At 34.5% G+C, this 27,480-nt stretch overlaps 2 protein-coding genes across 2 annotated transcripts; one reads left to right on the top strand and one right to left on the bottom strand.

The window, feature by feature from the left end:
- Positions 1 to 1,122: 1,122 nt before the first annotated feature.
- LOC136805122 (uncharacterized) lies at positions 1,123 to 11,452 on the bottom strand. The gene is made up of 5 exons (XM_067061682.1): positions 11,345 to 11,452; positions 4,650 to 4,683; positions 4,410 to 4,482; positions 3,111 to 3,169; positions 1,123 to 2,491 (listed from the first exon to the last, which is right to left on the bottom strand). Exons 1-5 carry the CDS (start codon positions 11,408 to 11,410, stop codon positions 2,367 to 2,369), a joined length of 357 nt encoding a protein of 118 aa, XP_066917783.1. The 5' UTR covers positions 11,411 to 11,452; the 3' UTR covers positions 1,123 to 2,366.
- Positions 11,453 to 11,668: 216 nt separating this feature from the next.
- LOC136805121 (uncharacterized) lies at positions 11,669 to 24,720 on the top strand. Its single transcript, XM_067061681.1, has 5 exons — positions 11,669 to 11,779; positions 23,574 to 23,631; positions 23,758 to 23,803; positions 24,029 to 24,099; positions 24,388 to 24,720. Exons 1-5 carry the CDS (start codon positions 11,723 to 11,725, stop codon positions 24,540 to 24,542), a joined length of 387 nt encoding a protein of 128 aa, XP_066917782.1. The 5' UTR covers positions 11,669 to 11,722; the 3' UTR covers positions 24,543 to 24,720.
- Positions 24,721 to 27,480: the final 2,760 nt, after the last annotated feature.

Genomic DNA, 27,480 nt, shown 5'->3' with positions numbered 1-27,480 from the left:
TGGTTGAATCGCAACAGAAGCAGGAAAATATGGAATTCTCTAAATGTTATAAAGGTTTAGCGCCGCAGGCGGTTTTTTACTTATAGTAGGGGGAAATTTGTAAAATCGCTCGATTTTTTTAGTCAAAGCACTTGTTATACATTTTTGGAAAGCTAAGGGGTAGGGGAATCAAAATAAATTGGGTGCCAATTTTATTTCGGACACTTTGGTGTGATTTTCGGACAAATACAACGGTCTGAGGCAAAAATCATAGGGTGAAAAATTAATGAAAATTTTAGCTTGAGAAAACGGAGACCTGTTGTATATTTTTGGAGAGCTCTCAAAAAATTAAAATTAGTAATATATTGCGAGTATAGGTGATTTCAGTACCTAACTCGAGATATTGAGCTTCCGAAAGCGCAAAAACTGGACAAAACAGCTGTTTCTGGCTGAAAAACACTGAAAAACACTGTTTTTAAGGATTAATATCTCGCGTTAGGTAAAGAAATCACCTATACTTGCAATATATCACTAATCTTAATTTTTTGAGAGCTTTCCAAAAATATACAACAGGTCTCCGTTTTCTCAAGCTAAAATTTTCATTAATTTTTCACCCTATGATTTTTGCCTGAGACCGTCGTATTTGTCCGAAAATCACACCAAAGTGTCCGAAATAAAATTGGCACCCAAGTTATTTTGATTCCCCTACCCCTTAGCTTTCCAAAAATGTATAACAAGTGCTTTGACTAAAAAAGTCGAGCGACCTCAAAAAACCGAACAAATTTCCCCCTACTATTATTCTTACTTTTCGAATGACTGGAAAGTGCTTTTCAAGGTTTTTAACGATTTTTCAAGGTTTTCAAGGTTGGGTAGTTCATTTTAAAGGTTTTCAAGGTTTTCAAGGTTTTCAAGGTCCCATAGACACCCTTCCCTCCCGTAGACAGTTTTAGTGTGGTCAGTGAGGGAGGTAATTACTCCGTATTTTCCCAGGATTAGCACGAAATTTTTGAGGGAAGTGCATTCTTCAAGGTAGAGGGGGGAGAGGTCTGTCCTCTTCTATACTAAAAGTGTGTAAATTGCACTCGAAATATAAACAAAAAGCGTGAGATTAATCTTGATTGATTTTGGGATTTGGAACAAGAATGCTTTTTGTTTAAAGCTCTTTTACTATCACTAATAAAAATAAGTTTTACCTTTGAAAATTAAAATATATCCTACTAACTGTACTAAGCTTTGTTTTTATACAATAATATAATCCAAAATCATTAAAATATAAAAACTACGCAATCTGAAGTGTGAAGGGTGCTTATAGCAGGCCGATGACTATGCTGAGACAGTATTATAGCTTTCACATTTGAAACAATTTTAGAATAGAGTATGCATAAAAAAATATTTTAGTTGCCCAATTGGTTTGAAAGTGTAAGAAGCCTAGTTTTGAGAGTACAATTTAACAGCTGCGAAAATGTCCCAAAATAATTTTTTACAAATTAGTTTCATCCAAAGTCCATCCTTATTTCTAGTTATAAAAAATATTATTTGAACAAAAAGTTCCAGAGTTGACTCTCATATTTTTAATCGCCATATAACATTTTCGTCACACCAAACAAAGCAGTCCAATTCCACTCTTGTAGTTCTTTGTGAATAGAAATTTACTATCCAATCATATTTGCAGTCTGGTATTTCTAAATACATTATATGTATGGGCATACAGTAGATTATGCAAATGTACTTGTTATTAATTGTAGATTTGAAATCTTAGCTCTAGTTTAGACGTCCCACTTTTCGCCCTGCCTATTCTAATTGTGAATAAAGGCAAGCATAAAGTGGGCTGTCTAAAGTCAATGCATTGCCCTCTTTTGATGTCAATGCACTGTCTTCTTTCAAACTTTTTGAAGCAAAGAAATTAACTGCTCACTTTGTGCCTACTCTTACAATTAGAATACGCAGGGCGAAAGGTGAGCCGTCTAAACTACCGTAAGCTGGTCTGATATCGACATCCCTCGTCTAATTCCGACACCCTTCTTTAGAGACAGGAATAATATGAAAGCTTGAATCGCTGATTGAAAAAGGATTATTCCTCTCTGACCACTGGGGACAAGCTGGAGTTGTTACAAGCTCTTTCTTGATTTGGTTGGTCGTTAGCCTGTAACAAAACAATTTTGTTACTTTTTCTAAAGAACGCGTCATCTCTATTACTTTAAATGACCAATTAGTGAAGTATCGTATAAAAACTCCAGGACATCTCGACCACTGAGCAAAGAAAATAGTTTTAACCTTTTCTATCAATTTCAGCTGATAAAGAGGGTGTCGGAATTAGAGGAGGGATGTCGACATTAGACCAAGTTACAGTAGAGCTTATTCACTACACAAAACCATTGTTGTCATCATCATATGCGTTTGTGTTTATGACCTGGTTGAGAGCAAACATCTTCCGCATCTTCGGAGCTTTCACTGACATCACTATCAGCTGGGACACAAATATCCATGCATGCTGACACCTTTGATGACAGGCCTAAATATGATTGAAAAAGTAGATCGGGTTAATTTACACGGTCTTCAAAGGGGAGAATACAGAAATTTAGGAATTAAATTTGATAAATTTCTTCTTTTGGTAACAATTGAACTCTTTCAAATTCAGTAAAAAGTCAAATTAACGCAACTTTTAGGTCAAATATTCAAAATATTATTTTACGTCGACCTTCTTTATTAACACCAGCCTCGATATTACCACAGAAATAAATAAGAGCAGGCTTATAGTTACCTTAGGGGAACTTATTTTGGCGGGAACTAATTTTGGCGAGCAGCGAAAATCTTAAAACATTTTAATTTTGGCGGGAACTAATTTTGGCGAATGACAGTGTAAATCTGTTCTATTTTGCCTTATTTTGAGCAATTTTTATGAATTTTAGGGGTTATTTAGACAAGGAAATAAAACATTTAATTTTGGCGGGAACTTATTTTGGCGAGTGAGCAAAATATTAATTTTGGTGGGAACTAAATTTAGCGAATTTCGTCTAAATTCGCCAAATTCGCCAAAATTAGTTCCCGCCAAAATAAGTTCCCTTGATGATATAGATAAGGTACTTGTGAAAATATTCATTATCAACTTAAATACGAATGCAAAAACTTACTCATGACGGCCACCGACTTTTGTAATTGTCGCATTTCCATTTTACTTGCTGCATTCATCCTGAGGATAAAAAAAGCAAAAAAGAATTATCAAACTAACTGAAGATTTGTGGTATTCAACCTTCTGATTTACAACACTATTAAGTATGAAAACAACAATTCCTCATGACAATATCAATTTGAACAAGTGATACTTTTATGGACCTACCTGGTTATGAATTTAACACATATAATTGATATATACATAAGCATGACCGTCAAAAAATCATTCAGAACACAAATAGTGACGATCTATTAAAATTAGTCGTTTGTTTCTTATAAAAAAAACGTTTAGAAACCAAAACTTCATGATCGTGAAATATTCTTTCATATTTTAGACTTCGTGAGCAAAAAAACGTCTATCTCATCAAAGAATTGAGTATTTTGACTAAGAACATTGATGTATGCTTATTAATAGTGATTCTTATAGATAAACATGCGTTTTTTGAGCCAACAAAATCTTTTTGCAAAAATCTGCTTGAGCCATCTTTTACCTATTTTCATGCAAAAAATCTGAAAAAATTAATGTTCCAATTTTTCACAAAGTCCAAAAAACCCGTTTTTTTAGCCGTTTTTTGGCCCAAATTTGCCCAAAAGCATTTTCTTTCGAAAATCGGGCTCCATCACATTTTGGCCACTACCATTTTGCACCTTTGTACCAAAAATCAAAAGATTCCTATAATTCAATCCTCAGAAAAGTTGGTAACAGACGAACGGACGGACGGACGGACTAACACCGGGGTAGGTCCAAAAATCATATGCCCCCCTGGATTCAGGGGAAATGGGTTTGGAGGCCAAAAGGATGTATGAGGTGGGGGAGACTTTTTTTTGAAGCCAGGGTGGGGAAAAACGAGGGAGGGGATAGGATGTTTTGATTGTAGGCATGGGGGGACGTTGTATTTTTTCATTCTCTTTAGGATTTGTTATTATTTTAGTGGTATTTTTTATTATCATCGTTTGGGTGTATGCTTAGTTTTTCCTTCATTTATTTCAACCAGCAATATTACAGTTTCAAAACAACCAGCCTTACCATTTATTCTTGAATTAGAACTACCTTAGGGAAAACAATAAGTTTTAAATTCCTCAAATTACAGCTTTTTATGCTCGAGGGGGGGGGGGGGGGTCAGAGAAAGTTTTGGAGCTGTAGGGTGGCAAAAATGAGGGGGGAAGAAATGGAAGATTTTCATTCTAGGCATGAAGGAGAGACCCTGAAGGACACTATGAAAATAAAAAGCCTTCAGTTAAAAAACGGAAAGTCTTACAATGCACTTTGTTGCTGTCCACCTAAAGCCTTCGTTACCATTGAGCATCTTGCTGTTTTCTTTAGGTTTCCAACTATAGAAGAAAGGAAGTGTTTTTCATCACTTTAAATATCTTTCATTTTGCAAAAGATGACATATTATCCATAGAAAGTTGAAATTTTAATCTTTAAAAGCTCAGACAGATTTAGCAAACTTATAAAATTTTATGAAATACATAAACTAAAAAAAAACAACACTTACTTGCACTTGAAGAAAATTTGTTTTGGTTCGATTTCTAAAATAAGAAAATTTTATAGAATAATAACATTATAACCATTTTGCTATTTTGGAGAAGAGTATCTCGCACAGTTTATGAAAAAATGAAAAAACCCTTTTAATTTTGTATTTTCTGAGACAAGAAAGAAATACAAATAGAGAGAGGAAAATAAATAGTGTTTGCTAGGAACAGCTCAGGACCTATTACGGAAAAAAATTGCAATCCAATTAAGAGAAATCGATGCGTATAGATGACTGAGGTTGTACTTTCGATGCACAGAGCTAATTCATTACACATTTCATTATTCCCAACTTAAGGGGTTTAACAGAGTGTTTTAATAAGAAAGGCAAGGGTTTCTAAAACAGGGTGAATATTTTCAAGATTTGGTAAAAATTCATCAAAATGGTATATAAAAATTTATAATTTTTTAACACAGTCTTCAAGGTTAGGGGGTTCATTCAAAAGATTTTAGAAGGTTAAAGGTTGTCAAGGTCGAAAGCATCCAGCAGGGTCCTTTTTTTTTAAACATCTGTTTCCCAGGCATAGCCTTCCTGGAAAATTTGATCTGTTGGCCAAAAGTTTCACAAAGAAGATCTGTTTTTCTTCAAAACCTAAATTTTTAATCTCAAAGTATCTTCCCTAGAAAATTTGATCTGATTTCAAAATTTTCAGAATTAAAATTCTGATATGTTCTCCCAAGCTTATAAGGAATAGGATATCTGTTTCCCTCTCCTGGAAATTTTCATCTGTTTCCCTTGCTTTTTGTGATTGATATCTGTTTTCCCCCAGAAAGTTCAATCTGTTCCAATGCAATATCATCTTTTTTTGGAAACAGATATCTGTTTCCCAATTTATTATGTCATATCCTAGAAATATTGATCTGTTTCTCTCTGATGACGTCATCAGCGGGGAAACATATAGCTTTGGAAAAGGTCTTTCCTAGAAAATCGGATCTGTTTCCCCATTTATCAAAAAAACGCTCTCTCCTGGAAAAGGGAAACAGATATTTCGAGGAAATGGGCTCGTCGACTGCTTCTGCAAGGTCACTTGTATACACACTGTAAAAACTGACTAGAGAAGGCTTTCAATGCACACTTAACCTAACAAGACCAACCAACAATCAAACTGTTTTAACCAAATTGAAGCACTGTCAATCATACTACAGATTCGGGAAAACCTACAGGATGTGCTTGCAACAGTTCTATATATACACAAATCCTAATCAGGTTTGTTCTGATTTATTGACTTTGCGTAACTTTGTATTTAAGGGATAATTTATTTGAGGGATATGCATGTTAAACCTCCATTGATTCAAGTTAGCTGATCTCACGGTTAGACCAAAGTTAGATTTTTTGCCTTCGAAACTTGGCTTGCACATGTTCAGGCCAAGTTCAGGTCAGGCCAACCCTAAAAGTTTTTGTTTCCGGTCCAGGGGGGAGGTCAGTACTAAGTTGTGGGGGCCAGTGCTGGGTGGTGGTTTGATAAGGTAGTGAAAAACAACTTAGTACATTGTACTAAGTGGTGATCCTAATTGAAAAAAACTTTTTTTCAACTTTGTACCAAGGGACTTAAACGGTGGTCTCAATACCAAATATGATGCATCAAGTTAGTATTCTGGTACTCAAAATCCTAAAAAAATCACAAAGAAATTCTTATTATAGGCAGTCTATATTTATTTCTTACCATTTTATTAGGATGTTTATCACGTTTATTATTTATTAAACTTTTGTTTTTTGTTTTCCCCTGGGTGTTATCATAGCAGGCCTGATTGGTGTAATTATCATGCAAATTTAGAAAAAGCACCAAATTTGGACCAGGCATGCCTAATACCCTGTGGATTGATATTAGAAGGGCAGCCCAGAAAAATGTTAAAGGTACTCTTAGGTGCCAAATAAACGCCCCCCCCCCGCTTGTTAATTTTTCGAAAATTTTCCAACCCTTTAAAGTTTGCGTTGCGCCGTGATGGAAAATCTAGGTTGGCGTTTTAAAATTATCTTTTCACCAAAACTTGCTCATCAATCAACTTGATGTTTATATGACATGTTCAAACAAGTCATCTGGTAATATTTAGCTGCTAAAATTTAATTTTAGACTAAGTCATACCTTAAAAACAGCCAAGGGAAAAATACTAACAGATTTGTTTTCAAAAATGTTTCATTCTCATTTTTTTCCAAAAATGTCCATATTTTTTAAACATTGCTAATTTTTTAGTATATGATTTTTGATTTTCGAAAATACATGCCTTGGGAAATATTTGATAATTGTTTTGATGGTAATATGTTGAAATACGATGAGAATAATATATTATTCATATTTGTGATTTTCATTGTTTCATCAAATTTTAAGCCAAAATGGGCAATTTATTGACCTTTCAAGAACCAATATCTTTCCAGCACATTCACAAAACCCCATGATGTTATATATCATTGAAAGCGAATATCTGAATATCTAATTTTTAAAATCCACAATTTTGTTGGGTGAGAGCTAGTGCTTTAAGTGGTTTTTTCAACAGCTGGGACAAGCTTTTTGCTTATTGCTCCCTGTTTATTAATTTTTAGAAATATTTTCAGCTGTCAAAGAGAAGGCCCCTTATAGTGTCCCTTATTTTTGGGTTTTCAGAAGTACAATTTCCAACCCCCCTGGCAATTAGGTGCCCCCGTTTATTAAAATCTCAAAAATTTTCCAACACCCCCCGTTTATTTGAACCCCCTGTTTATTTGGCAACTAAGAGTAGCCCTTTATTTCTGGACCCATTTATTGAAAACCTAGGGTAAAGCCCAAGAGCTCATTTTTTATAGAAATTTCAGACTCATTATAGGCCAAAATCAATTATAGAATCTGAAAGCTCTTGAAAAACTATGTAGGAAACTTTTAAGCGAGTATGGCCGATTTCTGTACTGAACCGGAGTTATTTGATGAAGAAGTGGTGGTTTCTCCCTCATTTTGGTCATAAATTGCTTATAAATATTAAAATGGCACTTCTACATCATTCAGTACAGAAATCAGCCATACTTGCCTAAAAGTCTTCTATATAGTTTTTCAAGAGCTTTAATTAATGAGTTTGAAATTTCCATAAAAAATTATGGAAAAAAAGGAAGTTTTTTAGAAAATTTAAACGACGTGTACCAGAAAATACCATTACTAAGAATTAAAGGGTGGTATACCTTTTGAGGGGGAAAATCAACTTAGTACAGAGTACTTAACGGTGGGTGTGTCATTTCTTGATGGAGATATCAAGATTGTACCGGCTACTAAGGGGTGGTATACCGTGAGTGGTCCTAAATCCGACAGCGCTGCCTAAATCCGATGGGGTCTTTCAAAGATACAAACTATAAAATGAAAACAAACCTTTCGCTGTGACGCAACGAAGATACCAAAGTGTCAACTAAACTGAGAGATTTGAACCAAATTGAACCAAATATAAATAACAATACAGTAATTGCTTCCTATACAAAATAATTTTTTTATTGCAATATGTACAACGTCATAAATGACAACAGCAGTAGCAGCATCATAAAAAGTAATTATTTTTTACAATTCACACTTTTTAAATTACATTAATTGGCATCTTGACATTATAGCCATCTTGTTAGATGTTTTGTTTCGAGAGCTCTTGCAATAGTTTATCGTTCAACTTGGAGAGGGAATGTTTGTAAACATAGAATTTTTTTCATAACAGTTATTTGGGGGTCAGAATTAGGCAGGGCTGTCGGATTTATGACCACTCACGGTACCTATTTTAAGGGGTATATAAAATGATGACGTCATCGAAAAATAAAAGTTTGCCAAAATTCGAAAATTTTTGGTTTTTTGGAAAGAAGACCCTCCCAGTGAACATAAAATATTATTACGAAAACGTTTGAAAATTCCTTAAAAAAAGTCTATTGGCCAAAATTGATATTTTCAATTTTTGCCTGTCAAAGGTTGGAGCTTAGGGTACGCGCAGCCCAGCACGTTACAGGCAAAATTAAAAAATATCAATTTTGGCTAATATAGACTTCTTAAAGAGGATTTTCAGACCTTTTCGTAATAATATTTTATGTTCACTGGAAGGTAATCTTTCCCAAAAGCCAAAAATTTTGAATTTTGGCAAATTTTAATTTTTCGATGACGTCATCGTTTTATGACATCATTTTGCCTTATTTCCTTAATATCTCCTGATATATTAATTTTCAGATATAGGTTGTGACCTTTTTCTTTATCAGTTTTTCACGCTCTTTCGAATGGAACAAAAAAATTTTCAATTTTGACGATTTTTTATTTTGGTTGCCATAGTAACCAATGACGTCAGTTTCCATAGCAATGGGTGGTCACACCCAGCCCCACCTCTCAAATTTTGATCTTCTACATTCAAGGAACAATATTCAATCATAAAATCCCTTTGCACAAACTGCTGCACACGGAAAGCTTTTTCGCTAGATAGTGACCCCTACTAATAAATGTAAGTAACTACAGTTAGTTTTCTTCTCCAGACGGTGTCAATGGAATGAATTGAACGCCGAATCAATTGAATGCAATTGAACACAATCGAATAATTGCGATTCAATTGTCAACCGCAATCGAATCGTAATCGAATATTACCCAGGATTTGCCGTTCGATTGTAACGATTATGTTTGATTGCATTCGATTGATTCAATTGTATTCGATTTTATTCACTCTCGTATCGTACTTACACGCTCGGCTGTCCACGCTAAAAAAACTCTAAAGGAGTGATCAAATTTAATTTAATCGCAATCAAACTTATCAAACATAATTGTAATCAAACATAAGCGAAGGTAATTTACAATCAATCGAACCAATCGAACACAATCGAATATTACCCAAGTAAGAATCGGCTGGTTCGATTGAGATTCGATTGCGTTCGACAATTGAATCGCAATTATTTGATCTCATTCGATTACGTTCGATTGGTTCGATTGCGATTTTCCTTCGAAGTTGTTCGATTGACACTGTCTGGTCTTCTCTAGTGTTCGATTCGCAAAGGATATTAGTCTTGGAAAAATTTGTGCTTTTCCCCCCTTAAAAAAATGTTGAAGCTGACTGGCCAGGTTGTGAGGGGGACAAAAGACTTTTACACCCCTGCCTTTGACAGACTCTTTTTTTTTTGTAACTTTAATGAATGTCTCTAAACCTCAGTTTATCCACTTTGCTTTTTTCTTCACTTTAAACAAACGTCTCTTCAGCTTCTAAACCTCAATTTACCCACTTGCTTTTTTTTGTCACTTGAAAGAACATCTTTAAACCTCAGTTTATCCACTCGCTTTCTTTGTAACTTCAATTACCCACCTGGTGGACCGGAAACGAAAATATTTTTAAGTCCACCTCATCATTAGCGACTCCAGAAGTCACGCAACTTTCGTTGACGTCAAACCAAATGTTTCATTTTTCCGTGAACTTTGAACCCTTCGAACTTCTTTTCTATGTATGCTAAAGCGTTCCGGTTTTTACTAAATGAAAGCCCGTGATCTTAGCTTTCCAGCGGTATATAACACTGTGGACACGGGCTAGACGGCAAATTGGTAAAATGCCGAACGTTTTGCAACATTTTGAAAATTGTTTGCCGACGGGAGAAAAACATTTTGCAACTTTCGATGAATAAATGTGTCTGGAAATGGAGGAAAATGTGTTTGAAAGCTGAAACTTTGTATGTTTATCAGAAAAAGGGTGAGGAATTCAAAAATCACAATCGCTAATTCTAATTCTTTCATTTTCATGTAGTTTTTTTCACTTTTTTGCTTCTTTTGCATGGGAATGTCCCAAAAAAAAGTTTTTATTTCTGCCGAAATGGATTTTCTTTTCATTTGGGGTTTCTCCTTTCAGAAAAACTTATTCTTTATTCATAAGTTTTTGTTCCTCCATTTCCAGAGGCCCCTTGAAAATGGGTCCCTACCACCTTTTTTGACTCATTTCAACCTTTCCAAGCTAATTTTCTTCAAAAACAAAAATAAAACAATGCAATGTTTCTCTTTTTCAAAAAAGATATATCTTTCATTATTTTGATAAATATACTAAATATTTTACAAATATTTTTATATAATAATATTCTAACACCATCAAAGAATTCTCCCTCCAAATTTCAGGTCTCTAGCTAAACTAGAAAAAGAGATATGCAAAATTGAAGAAGCATGACTGGAAAATTGCTTTTTTTTCTTTTTGACACATTTTTCGAATTTTTCCAAGCTATTTTCCTAACCTTTTTTTGACATTTTTAGTCAAATTTTTGACACTAAAATTTGAATATCTTTACAACCACTTATCCTCTAGAGGCCTATGACCCCTCATTTTCTTTCTTTTTCAAAGCTCTACAAGATAGGATAGGTTTTGAGAAAAAAATTAAAATTTGAAAAATCTTCTGGAGTTGCATCATCATGTTTGGGACTTTTTCAAGTTCAAAATTGCAGAAAGTGGCCCGGAAAAGACGGGACTCCAATAGTAGTTGAGAATATGCTTCAGAAAGTGAGGCAGTTTTGTAAGTGAAACCCAGATTTGAAAAAGACTCTTTCCAATTCATATTCAGTTATCCCAGCAGCAGGATAAGTTAGCGGAAAATTTCCCGAAAAGTCAGCCAGAAATTGATTTATAGGAAGAAGAAAAATGGTTGAAGAAGAAGTATGACCTAGACAACATTGAGATCGAGAACCTCGGGAATATAAACATAGGATCTATAGAATAACTTACCAATGAATTTCCAACATGCCTTGCAAAATTTTGGGACTGTCGCATAAACCTTCCAGCTGAAGCCATGTTCCTGGTTTGTTTTGAAAAAAATTTGTTACGCAAATTACAAAAGAATGGACATAAGGAGCAAAGTAGAGCTACCGTCAATAAATCCTCGCTTTTACACAGATTTTCACCAGTAATGACTAAATGAAAAGAAAATACTGAACCAAACTTTATTCAAATTGTATTTAGGAGGAATTAAAAGTTTCAATTTGAGAAATATACAAATTTTTACAATTTCTTTACTGAATGATAACCTTTTATCTACTTTGCTCACGAAAAGTTTTTCTTTGAGTAAATTACGTAACATAATTTTGCTCATGTGCAAAATTCAAAATGGCGACGTCTGGCAGGATATTTCGAAGTGTTATTGGGTCAACTAATTTAGTTAGGGTAAGAATTATACTTGTTTTTTTTCCACACAACTATTAATTTAATTGAGGGAAATAGAATCTTCTCTACTGCAAGAAGCTATTTTCTAGCATTAACAGTAGGGCAGGGCGTTAACAGCTATTTTTGGGTTGAAGTCTTCAGAAGTAAGTTTTCTTGTTAAAATTTTACGTATTAAGAGTTTTTCTACACAATTTTAAGGTCAGAAGCTGAAAATTGTGGAAACCCCCCTGGGGGACTTGATTCACACAAAAGCCAAAAGTGGCCTTTTCAAGCCTGTATGCACATGTGAAGTTGGGTAACTTGCATCAGAAGTGGAGGGAAACAGCCCTCAAATGAATGACCTGGCTGGGCATTAAAATACAAATTAAATAAAAAAAAAAATGGTAGAATAGAGCTGCAAGCGGAGCTGCGTAATTCAATTGTTTTAAAATTTTGCTGCTTTGCTTTGTCAGTCATTTGATGACTATGCAAGTTTCCCTATGATACAAGTTACCCAACTTCACGGTATTAGGGGCCGTCGACAAACAATTTTCCTTTTTTTTAACGGCTTCTGGCCGTAAGGGGTGGGAGGGGTCACTGCAATGCCGTTAAAAAAAGTTTAAAAAAAAGGGAAAGTCTCACTTACAAATTTCCCAGTTTTCAGAAGGCGGCATAGCCGCCCCCGAGATGATTTTCGATTTTTTAAATGCTGCCCCTGAGATAGTGCTGTGCGCCAAAGGCGCAAAAAGGGCGCCGCAGACGCGAAATTTTTTAGGAGTATTTATGCGAAATTTATTATCTTTGTTTTGGTACCGCGATTGAGATGTTCAATAGTGTCGAGGGCGTTATTTTTCAGGGTGGAAGGCCGCGTTTTATTAAAAAGGGCGTTCGATTGGGCGTAAACTTATCAATTTCGGCCGCCGTAATCTTGTCAAAATCATTTTCGGAACAGTTCGGAAGAAAAGATGGCGGACGTTGGCGGTGGTCTGTAGATGCTGCCCTTGGCCTTGGAATCTTGCACTTTCTACCCTTGGTAAGAAGCATTTCTGCCCCTGCCCTTCGGAAAAGGAAAGGTGCTGCCCCCGAGATCTCGACGAAATCTGCCATGATCTGAAAACTGGCAAATTTCATCAGTCCAAAAAGTAGAAACATGTGAAGAAAGACTAAGACCAAAGCAACCACACGACATTCACCTTATTCCCGATCACCAATTAATGCTTCGAAGAGAAAAATGACTGGTCACGTGACGAAAGTCGGCAATTTTTCCCTCCGCCTCAGTTGACTCCTTGCTCAACCCATCCCGCCCTGACCTGAACCTTAACAGCCTCAGGCCGTTTAAAAAAAGGAAAGTCGTTTGTCGACGGCCCCTTATATATATAGTCAAGAAGTATAAAACCTTCAACTACTTAAGAGCCACTGTCTGTAAGAATCAGACAATATAAGCAAACTGAGGAAGTGAATTTTTTAAAAATGGCTCATTTTGATATATTTTGTTCTAACTAATGGACTGAGCATCCTGTGAAAATTTTAGGGTCTAACTCAAAGCGGTTCAGATTTTATGGCCGGTTGAAATTTCAAATTTGAGCGGTCTCCGCTAACAAAAAATCTCAAATTTGGCTAAATAGGGATTTTGACCTCAAATTGTGCTTGAATGATAACAGAAACAATATTCTCAATTTGATAATCTGAAAATATGTACAACTTTTAACAGAAAAATGTAAAAATCATAACATACAGATAACCCGTTGTCTAAAAAACATGGCTCAAAACCAGGTTTTTGAACCGCGCGACAAAGTTTGAGCCATTTTCTAGGGCAAAAATCTCAAAATGGAGAAAATTATAGCTGGAAAGCTTTTTATTTCCCAAAAGTATTCTCAGTGTACTGCTGGAAAACAAAAAATGGGAACCATCAACCTCTCTGATTTTTCAAAATGGCAGCCCGGAGTTGGACTTTTGGAGTTTTTTGCCGTAAATGTTGCATTTTTGCCGCCATTTTAAAAAAAGACGCAAAAATTTCAGGGGGTCAATTATATATTTTTTGGTACATTTCTGGGAGTACTTTCAGGAACTGAACTCAGAAAAAAGGGGTTTTTTGATATTTTTGAGAATTTTCATCTCAAAATTTTTTTAAACTTTGTCGCTTTTTTAGTCTTTTTCAGCACCGTAGGCCACTACTGGGTCATATTATACTCTGAAAAATCCTTGGTTAAGATAGCTTAAATACCTTCTTTTGTTTTTTTCCTCATTTGGTGTTAAAATAACCACTAGAAAATGATTTAAGAGCTTAATTTTACTAGTTTTAGCCCCAAAAAGGCTCAAAAATGGACTAAGATGTAGGAGAAAACTCTGAAAAATGTAGTGGTTGTATTTTTTTCCGCTCAAAATTGAAGAACAATTAGGTAAAATACTTCCTACTTTAAATAATATAGCCTAACCTAAAAATTTGAATTTAAATTAAATTAAATTAATTATTGGAATAAATTATTACCAGAAATTTGGAAAATAAATTAGAAATTATAAAAAAGGTAATAATAGTTATAGTAAAAGAATTGTTATGCTATAATATAAGAAGGTTCATGAAAATAAAGGAATTATGAATTATTATGATCCAATAGAAAATTTGTTTAATACAGTATCAAAGTTCTTTACAAGTCATTTTTTCGTTTCCATTTGCTGTATGAAGATTTGTCATTGTCATCACATCCTGAAATTAGGAATAATCAAGATTAAAGATAATGTCACCGAAAAAACACAAGAGTATTACATTTTACAGATTTTAAACAGATAGATCCATTGAGAACCAAACCTGATCAATTATAGATTTTAAAGATCTTAAAAGAATTTTCATTAAAAAATGATTATAGATACAATTTTAATGTGAGTACCTTTTCTTGAGTTCAGTAGTGGCATTTTTGAAATCTTCATCAGACACAGCAAAGAAACGTCGATTTACTGGGATCGGGGGTGAGATTTCGCACAAAATATCATCCAAAATATAATCATTCAAGTCAGGAGTATCTGGATGTACAAAAGCATTCTTTCCAGTTGACATGACATAGAGCATACACAAAACAGTAACAACATCTGAAGTCACCTGTAAACAAGACAATATTGAATAATTTTATTTTTTATGTAGATTTATTCAAAGATGAAGTAAGAAGTTAGAGGTTGAAATTTCATCTAAACATACATCACTTATTTGTCCTGGGTACCATTGTGAGCCAAATTTGACAGCGACCCATTGATCCTTGTGATAGATTTCGCATATTTCTCTTGCCTCTTGCTGGATATCTTTAGTCACCAAGTAATTTTCATCATCTTCAATATCATTGTCAAAATCTATTTCTTCTTCAGCAGAGTTATTCCCTGTTAATGGTGGAAAAAAATTTTTTCATTCTTTAATGTCAATTTATCTTTACCAAAGAAATTAATTTATGTATATACAATATAATATATAAAAGTTGGTTTGGATTAGAGATAATAGAGAACATGCCCTAAATATTTTGCATTCAAGTAGTAACTCCAAATAAGAAAACAGACACTGTCATTCTGTTAGCAAAACATATTACCTTCTCTAGGGTCTTTCAATTTTCCTTCTTTGTAAAGCCTTGCCCAGCTGGAAAACAAATTTTTGACTTGTTTGGCTGTCACAAACTCTGCTGCTTTCAATTTAGGTCGTATCATTAGTGCTGCTTGGTCTGCAGTGCTCTTTTTGCCATCCTTCTCTCCTTTCATAAAGATGTCATAGAGCAGCCCTTTTTGGAGAGGGTTGAACCTGAAGTTGGATCGTACAGGAAGAGCCCATCCTTCTTTTGCAAATAAATTCATTTCATCCACTTCTTGACAAACATCGACCATTCTCAATAATGAGCTACTGTTATTACTTTGTCCCATTGTATGCAGGCTATGGCTAGCCATGGAACCTTTCATCCTCCTCACAAAACCAGTTTTCACTTTGTCCATTGAGGAGTCAGCATTCACAGTTGAGTGATTACCAGAATCAATATGATCCTCAAGATCTGTGACATTAGTAAATGATTTGCAGCAATTGAATTCTGGGCAGAACAAAAGCTTGCAGAGACTTCTTGATTCCCTTGGTTTTGACTCTTTCTTCTTTTGTATGATATTATCTGTGTGCTGAGTTGATTCGTAAGATGAAACTTCTTCAATCCCGTTGTTGAACAATACATCTGTATACTTTTGAATGACACCAGTTCCAATGTTGAAGTACCTCCAAAGCACCATATGGTCTTCCTTGAATTCAATGGAATGGTATGAGCTGATATTCAGAATTTTTCCGCCTGTGATTTTTGCTTTCGAATTGTCGATTTCCATCACACCAATCTTTGTATTTTTCATGCCTCTGCCATATTGAAGGGCTTCTTTGATGTCAATTGAGGAGAGGATATTGTTACCAGCATCGACATAGCTCTTCATCACTGATTTAGCCCCAGCAGACTCTCGATCGCATTGGTCTTTCCCTTTACATGGCTCGTTATAATCGTACCGTAAGATATTGATGTTATATTTTTTGCCAATTTTCAGTAATCCTTCAGCACAAAAGTTTCCATGGTAGCATGAGGCGTTGTCAGACTTAACATACATTGAATTGACGCTTGGCTCATCTTTTATGAATTCGGCCAAAACTTTGTCTGCTAAGCATAAAACATCGTCAGCACCTTGATCACATCTTTGCAAGGCAGTAAAATAAACACGTTTCTTTAGTTGCTCCCCTTCTTTCATGAAAAATACATCTACGTGCAGCGACATTCCTTTCTTTCCAAAGTAATTTTGCTGACCCTCACGAAATTGTGTGGGTAAAATTTTCTGGCAGAAGTCTTTAAGCCAAAATGCTGTATTTGGTGTCAAATTTTCAATACACCAGGCTTTTGCTTTCTTTTGTTGAACATCTCGAAGAATGTGGCAAATGTAATCCTGGATGTTCTTTATGGCTGTATTTATGTCAAACATAGTTCCTTCATCTGCCTCAAATTGTGCTGCTAGCTTTCTCACATCAGCCATTGCTTTGCAAAGCTGGTAACAATCCTCGCAAACACCTTCAGGATTTTGATGCTTTTCTTGGAGCTCTTTCTTTTTTGGGTCTGACAGGGCATAGTGAATATTGTGTGAAGCAATGTTGCTATCTTCAGAACAGTGAGTGGGATAAGTCGTCTTGAGGTACCGTTTGCCTTTCTCCAAAGAAGAAACAAGATCCTTGTCCCCAAACCTTTCAGCAATTTTTTGAAGATCAGCAAACCCATTCAAACCTGCTGCAGTTAGATCATCAAGGCCAGCTGAATTTAACAGAAACAAAACGAATGCATTAAAAATATTAGAAAATTAAAGTTAGAGCATAGACTTTTTCCAGATTACTAAAAACAAAACATGAATACGTTATTCCAAACAAAGTAAAGTTATTATTGAGTAGAATTTTGATTAAAGATTAGAAGTCACTGGCACTTTGATTTATAAATCATTTATCCTTTTCAAAGCTAATCAAATGATAGATACAAGAATTTGAGCAAACTTTTTTAGAAGTTACTAATAGAAAAATAAATGATACTGATACTTTACCCAAACACTTTCGCTTTGATGGTTTTATCTCTCTCAATATTCGCCATAAAGAACTCTCTGACAAAGGCTGATATTCACAATCACTACAAAATTTCTGATACAATGCGATGGTGTGACTGTATTTAGCTGTTAGTACTGCATGTGCGACCTTCTCTTTCAGACCATTATCATAGGTTACTGTAGTAACTCCATATGCGACATCCTGGAGTAAGCCACTGTTGAATACAAAATCAAGAAAGTGTTCACATTTATTGATATCTAGCTTGTGCCTCTTCAACTTTTCCTTTGCTGGGATCACTAAAGTTTCATTGCTTGCCCTCCATTTTCTAGCCTGGTCTACCTGATACCTGGTGCATCCAAACAAAGCCATTAGCTCCTCCTTGGTAAATCTGAAGGGGTCAATAAGCGATAGAATTACCATCTTGCTTTTACTGTCTCCTGCATTCTTATAGAGCTCCTGATAATATTGAATGTCTTCATCTACCTGTAGGTTATCATCAGAATCAGAGTCAGACAAGAACTTCAAAACACTTTCGTCTTGGCCAGGGGCAATAGAGGCAGCAAACTGTTTTTTGAAGAGGAGTTTCGCTCTTTGATACTTTTGTTTGATTTTGGTTTTGGTAGTTTCAGCCAAATCCTCAACATGTTTTCGTTTGACTTGAAATTCGAGAGCTATTGATAGAGGACTTTCAGCTAAGCTCGAGTTTCCAACAGATGAGTCACTTGGAAGTATTGGCTCCTCAGGTTCATAGTTAGGATCACAATCTATACTGGTATCATCCTCTGTTTCTTCCAGTAATTTTAATATGTCCTTTTTGTGGTTTATGCAAAGTCCACCCCCAATTGGCATTTTAATATTGAAAAGCTTTGGAAACGCAGCAACTATTCTATAGTATGCTGTAATGATATTCTTATTTTTCTTAGGTCCTGTTTTGGTTTTTCCATGATTTGGATGATAACAGAAATGTGGTTGTCTCCAAAACTTACCATTGATCTCCCTATGCTTACCACATATCTTCTCATCATTCTGTAAATCTCTACCAATTCTGCTTTCAATAAGACATTTTTCTTGTTCAAACTTCAAAGGAACTCCAAAAACTTTTAAAGATGATAAGTGCTCTTCCACATTCGCATTTAACTCATTGACTCCAAAAAGCTTGTCTTCAAAGTGTCTACTCTTTCCACACCCTCCGTCTATGTATAATGTACAGTTCGTATAAATTTCATTTTCACCACTTTCAACATTCTCATTTCTTTCATCTTGCAAACTTTTTCCACTTTTTCCACACTTATTGTTCTTATTAACTTCACTTTCAGTCTCACTGTTCTTCATTTCTTTTTAGTTTTCTAAAAAATATAAATAATATATACATATATTATAGTATTATTTCAAAACAACTCCCTCAACAAAATCTTCGCCTGACCATTTACCTTCTGTGGATCTGCCATCATGAATTTTTCCCGCCCTTTTTTGGACAAAATGGTAGATTCAAAATGGTTGATTCAAAATGGTAAATCAAAAGTTGTCTATAAAATATATATATCAAAGTTACTGAAACATTTCTCTAGCACAATCCCTGTCGCATGTTAAAGCTTCATTTGGATCTACCATTATGAATATTTTCCCGCTCTTTTTTGGACAATATGGTAGATTTAAGATGGTAGATTTTGAAATGGGACACTTGAACCTGCAAATACCATATTGGGCTAAAAGTGAGCTAGGAAGATAAATTACCCCCAAAAAGATGACATAGACTGTTATTGCTTGATAGTTATTCTTTCTAAAAAAATTGACAACTTTTTTTACCTGAATAATTGCACAAACATAGCATTTTTTGACATTTATTTCAGTTTTTGCGCCTTTTTTGGGGTTCAAAATTGGAAAATTAAGTTCTTAACTCATTTTCTAGTGGTTATTTAAACACCAAATGAGGAAAAAACAAAAGAAGGTATTTAAGCTATCTTAACCAAGGATTTTTCAGAGTATAATATGACCCAGTAGTGGCCTACGGTGCTGAAAAAGACTAAAAAAGCGACAAAGTTTAAAAAATTTTTGAGATTAAAATTCTCAAAAATATCAAAAAACCTCTTTTTTCTGAGTTCAGTTCCTGAAAGTACTCCCAGAAATGTACCAAAAAGTATAAAATTGACCCCCTGAAATTTTTGCATCTTTTTTTAAAATGGCGGCAAAAATGCAACATTTACGGCAAAAAACTCCAAAAGTCCAACTCCTGGCTGCCATTTTGAAAAATCAGAGAGGTTGATTGTTCCCATTTTTTGTTTTCCAGCAGTACACTGAGAATACTTTTGGGAAATAAAAAGCTTTCCAGCTATAATTTTCTCCATTTTGAGATTTTTGCCCTAGAAAATGGCTCAAACTTTGTCGCGCGGTTCAAAAACCTGGTTTTGAGCCATGTTTTTTAGACAACGGGTTATCTGTATGTTATGATTTTTACATTTTTCTGTTAAAAGTTGTACATATTTTCAGATTATCAAATTGAGAATATTGTTTCTGTTATCATTCAAGCACAATTTGAGGTCAAAATCCCTATTTAGCCAAATTTGAGATTTTTTGTTGGCGGAGACCGCTCAAATTTGAAATTTCAACCGGCCATAAAATCTGAACCGCTTTGAGTTAGACCCTAAAATTTTCACAGGATGCTCAGTCCATTAGTTAGAACAAAATATATCAAAATGAGCCATTTAAAAAAAATTCACTTCCACACCCTGTCTGATTCTTACAGACAGTGGCTCTTAAAATGGAAACAATAAAGACAAAACTCACAAAACAAAAAGACAATATAAATACAACAAAAATCTAGAATGAACATTCACAGAAAATCAATCAGGTTGGAATTGGAAAGGAAAAAATGATGACATAGACATCCATCAATGCAAAACTAGTGATCTAAAGTGACTACAAGGAAGAAAGCGACTCAATATGAGTTAAGAGGGAAAGAAGTAACTCAATATGAGTCAAAATTTTTTTCAAGAAAACACATTATCTGTTCCTCAGTTTTCGACCTACACAGGATTTCGGCCATTTGTGAAAATATCCTCCTATATGATGGAAATAAGGTTGTGTAGGTAGGCCAAGCAGTGTTAGCTAGACACCACCACAGATAAAAAGATGTAAAAAGATGTGTTTAGTGAAAGTATGAAACGCGCGCAAATATAAAATAAACTAAAACTTAAACTCCACGGAACCAGCCAAAGAAACTAAAATAACAATGAAAAAAGAAGTGTACTTTCTACTAGACAAAGTTGCCACACCTTTGACACGTTTCTGCCACAACGTTGTAGAAAGCATACTAGATGGGAAGGAACTGGGATTGGATCGCCACTATCCAACCCTGTGGCTCTCACACACATTTTACAGTTCAAAGAAGAAGATGGAAAGAGTGGGAAAAGAATGAGAATTTAAAAAAAAGTCAGACTAGAACCCAGTTCGAAGCCCGGTACACCCATGACCGCTCACTGCAAAAGCTGGCGAACGACTGCGACTTCAGATCTACAAACAACAAAGAATGGCCGAATTCTTTTTCCTCTTAGAGAGACGATGTTATAATGAAAGGGTAATTAGTCCTCTCTGGGTCCCTCTGTCTTTATCCTGGCTTGGGACAGGCTGACTGTCATTCAAGACAGGCAGGCGACATTACCCCAGCGGCCTGTACAAGATGACAACAAACTCCAGGTAGACTTACAGGAGAAGAAAACAAAAAATGAATCAACGAAGGTGTAAACACCTTAGACTCCTTTGGAGCCGACTGCACTAGACAAATAGCAAAATCTTTGTTTTTCAAATGTCAAAATTGACAATTGGGTGTTTAACATAAAAGCGGCAATTATTACTCTTTTTAGTAATTATTGCCAAAAATGGCAATTTTCTCAACAATTGTTTGTTTGTTTATCTTTTTTGAGATTATAGAAGAAGAATAAACTATATACATAAGGTTTAACCCACAGATATCTGTAAAGCCCGAAGGGCTAGATTTGCGGCTTTTATCGAAAAGTGAAGCCTAGGTTTGGAAGGATTTCCTACCAAAGTCACGTGACTAAAATATGCAATTTCACCGGTTTGAGAGATGTGAAATAGCGTTTGCTGCCTACGTTTTTTGATCTCGCGCTCCGAAAACAATTAAAATGCTAGATCCTATCCATCGGCACGAAATTTAAAAAGTCAAATTTTTGCATTGTCGTTTTTGGAAGGAAAAGTTGATTTTATTATTGAACACATTGTACTTGACACTGGTTGACACCCTCGGAATTAGTAGGCCCACTGTGACCTGTTTAGTTTTGTTTTGAACTGGTCTTAGTTGGAAGTACAGAGAAGAATAATCAAGTCATATGTAAACAAACTTACAACGGGGGTTATGTTTTCTCTTTCCGGTGGTGTTTCACCATCGATGCAGGATCTTTTTACATATAATTTTAGAACTTTTTATGTTATTGAGCAACGAAAAATTGAAAAAATCACTTTTATGAACAATTCGAAAAACACTTTCTTCAATGCAATTTTACAAATTTCAAACACCTCTGACATCTTTGCCCTTATAAGGACTCTATGCTGACTCTGTATTTCATCGTTGAAAAAATTCCTGTTTTCGGCATAATAATTTTCAAAAAGTGCAATAATTGCCATTTTTTTAATTTTAAACACCCAACTGGTTGGAAAAAGTCAAAAATGATTGTATGCTTTTTTCCAGTAGTTTACCCCTCTGCAGGAAATTTTGCAGTCACAATACAAGATATTTTCAGATAGTTTTATCATTAACTAACTTTTTGAGCATTTTTAGTGAAAATTGTATTTCTCAAAACCAATTTCGCGGTAGAAAACAAACCAACAAAAGTCCAAAAAAATTAAAAATTTCCATGATATTTTGACACTTACAGTCTTTTTCGAACAACATCATCTCTATAAGCTTAAAAATCTAACTTCACACATCTTCTAGAAATTTGAAAAGATAATAGATAATTTGATGGCTGTAAAATTAAAAAAAGCTTATATTAATAAAAACAAAGAAAAATGATACAAAGGACGTGCAAAAAGACAATTATTATATTGAGGTCTTTGATCATTAGTACCTCAAAGGTCATAAGATGCAGTTCATCCTTTGATGACGTAGCCTGGATATCCAAGCTCAAAATTTTAGAAAAAATAAGTTTTACCTCAGGCAGACAAAGTTCTAAAATTATAGAGGTTGGTTCACCTAGAAATCAGGTGAACCCCTTTGACAGATTTTCCTGCATGAATCGCATGGCTGCAAATAAATATATGCACATAATTTCAAGATGGTACCCCAGCAGTGATAAATCAATTTAGAATGGCAAAAATAAAGATATATATACCTTTAGTTCATTCATACCTTTAGTTCTTTACACGATGCATTATTAAGAAGATTAAAAACAAGAATATCTAAGCAAGTATGAAAAGAAAACAACCAGAACATCTAAAAATTCCCATGTTTTGATCTTCCCACTTCTTCCCTACCATTATTGTTATTTTTATTTGGATCTATGGTCAAACACCTAAGGGAGATAATTAGGCATTCTATTGTTATTTGCTTCGAAGAAGAAAAACCAGGGAGATTTGTAAAGCAGCATACACGCCTTGCTGATCGCCCGCGTGATCTATCCAAATACTTAGGCGGACACTTCAAGTCAGCTTGCATAATTTCTTATACGCGCTCCGCCATTCAGATCTCTGATTCACTTGGACCCAACCAAGCAGAATATCTGCATAATCATCCTCAGATCAGAATGCAGACGATCTAGGTAAACCAGACCGTAAACATAAGAAGTATCAACATCAAAAAAAAGTTTACGGGCTGGATATCCAGGCTATTGATGACGTAGCAATGATTGAAATTTTAGTTTATACATAGTGTCCTCCTCTTTTTAAAAATCCAAAATCCAGGGGGGTGTCAAAAACCTTTGCTTCGATTAAGTTGTTACATCAATAAAACTTTTTATTCTGTACATAAAAGAATCGTTCATTTCATTATTTTAAGTGTGTAGTTAAAATGCCGGACGGTTTGTCCAACTTTATATGATTATCGATTTCAAATGAGTTATACTATGTTCAAAGTTGTTATAGTATCTGGTATATGAGACGTTGTCTTGATACTTTCAATTTGGGAATTATCTCAATATATTTTCGTGAAAAAATATATAAATTGAAAGAGGTTTTGTTCAATAACTCAAATTACAACTCTACTATACTATTTCCTTCTTATTACAGAGTTTACGAGGATCCACAAAACTTCAGACATCAACAAATTTAGTAAAATTAATAAAAGGTAAAATTGTTTTTAAATTATTTACAGAAAATCTTCTTTATCTCCTTGTAAAATTCTACTGCCAAATTTGTTGACCTATTCAACTTGTCAGTATATACTCATGCTAAATTTTTCGTTTTTTTTCAGGAAGCCAAACGATATCAAGTTCAATAAAGAAAAGAGCTTTATCTCAGTAGGTTTCTAGTTCTTTTTAAGAAATCAAGATTGAAAGATGTATTGAGAATATGCCTAATGCAGCATAAGTTTCGCTTGAATTATCTCAAGTTGAAATTAATAGTTTATGCTAGAACTATATTTTTGGTGAGTTTTAGATTCTTTGACTTGACTTTACCTCATCGTGAAGATAGAAAGCAACCAGCCGTGTTTTGTAAAAGTGTTTCTCTTTTTCGTTTTGTAGATTGACTCCTTGTCTAGCTTTGCAAGCCTCGAGACAGCTGGCCGTTGGGCAACTTAGCACCAGCATACTAGGTAAGTTTGATAAATTCTAAAGGAATGGTTTTATGCTCTGGTTTGTGCAGAGTCGTCATTTCATTTCGGCTCATTTTCCTTTTTGCAATATAAAGATTAATTCATTTCGTATGGTATTAAATAACCACTGGTTGGTTCATTACATAATTTTTTGTCTACCCCTATATCTTGCTTAGCCTTCTATCATTCTTAAACAATAGGTTTAGGTACCAAAAACTGAGCCGCACAAGCTTATAAACGTTATGTTATGCCAATCTACTTTAATCTCATCGTTTTTCTCTTCGACAGACAATTGTTTGGTAGGGAAACACACAGCGCTGACGATAGCAGTGAACGAAGCGGAAGTGACTTCAGTGGAGGAAACAGATGAAGATGACGAAGCTACATTATACATATTGAGTGAAATGTTTTCAATGCTCACCATCATAACGGGTGATGGATAACAGAAAGAGCAAAAATTTCCCGTTTATTTTAAATGACAAAAGAACCTATTTGGAAAAGGCTTTGTCAATGGACTATATAATTGTGTGAAAAACTGAGATTAAGCTACAAATGCAGATATACATCATTTATTGACATAATCTGAAATTATCCTCAAAATTAAAGATATCATTGAGTAATATGACTTTTATCAAATTTGATTTACTTTTTAGGATAGTTTAAACCTTTGTTTAAACCTGAGTGTCGGGGATAGTGCATTGCAGCAAATTCCATTAAATGCTAGATAATGTTTTTTCGAAAGTCATACTTTGAAATAATTTTATTTGTCTTCATACAGTGTTAGTTTCAAATAAGCTGTGGATTTTTCAAGCTCTAAAAGCACCTTGACTGCTATCGCTTCATATTTTCTATCGCTATTTTTTATGAAATAACTATTTTATTTTACTTCCAAAAGAAAACTTTTCTGTGTAAGATTTATTGTGTTTAGCGTACATATTTTAGTGAAGATTTTTTTTTACATCGAATGATATCCTCCTTTTACGGTATTCACATTTCGCTTTAGTTTAACCTCTTCCGGACGCACAGCTTATTGATTGAACATATGGGGACTCAAAATCATGTCTATTTTGTAAAACAGCCTAAAAGTAAAATTTTCACCCTAGGATTTTAAAATTCCACATAGGCTATTTTTTGTCAACTTCAGTTGAGCTACAATGTGTACATGTCTGTATGTCCAAAACCTTTGGGGCAGTCTGGAGGCTTAAAAAATGGTCGAATTTGGCTGAAATTTGGTACACTTGTTCCTAAGGGTGAATATTTGGAGTTTTTTTTTTTGGGGGGGGGGGGGTATTATTTTTCGGTTCTAGGACAATTGCCTCCCAGACAATTTCCCCCAGGACAATGGTCCCCCAGGACAATTGCCCCCCCCCCCCAGATGTCAAAAGTAAAAAAGATGTCAAAGTTTATGGTGATTGAATTTGCCAGAAAAATTATCGCTTATTTTTGAGTTAGCTCTTTATTTGTTTTATGTCACACAAGATTGTTTTACAGTGGGTATATTATGCAGACTATTTTCTCTGTAATCGTCAAAAAGTCTCTTGGAAAAATCATGCAGCATAGCATTCTTGAATGCACTTTTCAAGTCTAACAAGAAAAATAGTCAAAAAGACTAACGATCACCCGATCAAGAATTGTCTCAACGGTGATTGTCTGAATTTATTTTTTTGGAGGGGGAGGGGGGCAATTGTCCTGTCACGTATTTTTTTCGGGCCAGGGCACTAGTTTTTTATTTGTTTTGCTATGATTGGGCCTATGAATATTTTGAACAAGCTGCTGAAATTGAGCCCAGTGCGTTGCCCACGTTTTAGTATGTTGAAGTTGTTCAAATTTTGCATGATTATCCTTATCTTTGTAAAATTGGTCGCCGTTCACATCGACCGTTCATAATCCACAATTTAGCCCACAAACTTCAAATTAGAAGCTTTGCGACATCGATGCACACAAATACTGTACAATCTTATACATTATAACATTAATCGCACGATGGGTTATTTTTTCTTATTTGGCACGCCCTCAAAGAGAGCAATTAATCGTTAATTGCATCCTGTAGAGAGCAATTAATCGTTAATCACACTCTCCAATGCCGCGCCAATGTTTACAAAATTGATTTCAATGATTTTTCTTACATTTTTTTTGCATCGAACGTTTTAATTGCATTCGAAATTTATTTTGTGAGAAAGAAAATCAATAAACAACAACGAACAACAATATAAAAGAAAGACAAAAAGAGAAGAAAAAAATATAAAACTCTCAGTGTAATTTCTGTGATTTACTTTCTTAACTGGGAAAAAGTAGTGACAGCCATTGTGCGATTAGCTCGTAATCACATAATAACTTGTATAATTCGAAAATTGCACTCGTGTTTTTTTGTTTCGAATTTTCCTCGTCCTTTCGGACTCGGAAAATTAATAACAAAAAAATCACTCGTGCAATTATATTCGAATTGCACTCGTTATCATGTGATTACATATACTTATTTGACTTTGTCAAACTCGCCAAAATTTCTTTCCACCAAATTTGAATTTCTAGGTCATTCGCCAAAATAAATTCTCGTCAAATTTAACTTTGTTTCAATTTAAGTCTCCATTTCCCTGAAAACCCTTTTTTCCTCTTTTTTCAGCTAGAACATTGATCAAAAATGAGTCGTTCGACAAAATTAATTATCGCCAAATTTAGAAATTTTATTAAATCGCTAAAATAGATTCCGCCAAATTGCACCGAAATTGGCGAACGAGCAAATTTCTTCTCTGAAGGACAAATTCCTTGGCTCCGAAATTTTTCACACTTACAGCATATCAAATTGACAAAATTCACACAGGCTTTATAAGCCCTTGGCAACTGAAATAACGGTTTTTTTGAGAGTTAGCTAAGTTTTAACTGATTGAAGATTTTTATTACGTCATCGTTAAGCCCTCCCAGCTAAGAAATGGTACAGCATTTAACTTGATTACAATCTAGACGTGTTTTATGTACCAAAATAAATCAGAATTTTAAGCTCTGGTATCAACATTTTTCAAAAATTCTCAAAAAATTTCAAAGTTACTTTGACAATAATCTCGTTGTTGAAAGGTTTAGAAAATACCTGTACCTATTGGTACTGTTGCTATGGGTAACCATTAATTTTACCTCTCTCGGCCAAAAGTTTCTAAATTTCATATAATAATAGGTGTGAAATGTCAGAGCTAAAGAATTTGCATTATCGTCGAAGTCATTGTATTTTTTGATTTTTTTTAATTCTTTCTCAAAATTTGTTGACAGTAAAATTACTTGATTGAAAATAAAAGACCCGAAATATGGGCTTCAAACTTTTTGAAAGAAAAGGCAAGAATCATAAAATGCTTTTATGAAAAAAGATGTTTTTCTGCAGAGCCCCTTTTATTT

Source organism: Clytia hemisphaerica, unplaced genomic scaffold (assembly GCF_902728285.1).
Source record: "Clytia hemisphaerica strain Z4C2 unplaced genomic scaffold, Clytia hemisphaerica genome assembly, whole genome shotgun sequence".
NCBI classification, from domain to species: Eukaryota; Metazoa; Cnidaria; class Hydrozoa; order Leptothecata; family Clytiidae; genus Clytia; species Clytia hemisphaerica.
This window is presented reverse-complemented; position numbering and strand designations above follow the sequence as displayed.

Bases quoted from the DNA above. Each gene is read 5' to 3' on its own strand.
- LOC136805122 (XM_067061682.1), bottom strand. From the start codon at position 11,410: ATGGCTTCAGCTGGAAGGTTTATGCGACAGTCCCAAAATTTTGCAAGG. The intron at 3,170-4,409 runs GTAAGACTTTCC...TTTTATCCTCAG, and splicing joins GGACAGCAACAAAGTGCATT to GATGAATGCAGCAAGTAAAA. The intron at 2,492-3,110 runs GTAAGTTTTTGC...AATCATATTTAG, and splicing joins AAAGTCGGTGGCCGTCATGA to GCCTGTCATCAAAGGTGTCA.
- LOC136805121 (XM_067061681.1), top strand. From the start codon at position 11,723: ATGGCGACGTCTGGCAGGATATTTCGAAGTGTTATTGGGTCAACTAAT. The intron at 11,780-23,573 runs GTAAGAATTATA...TTCTTATTACAG, and splicing joins GGTCAACTAATTTAGTTAGG to AGTTTACGAGGATCCACAAA. The intron at 24,100-24,387 runs GTAAGTTTGATA...TCTCTTCGACAG, and splicing joins ACTTAGCACCAGCATACTAG to ACAATTGTTTGGTAGGGAAA.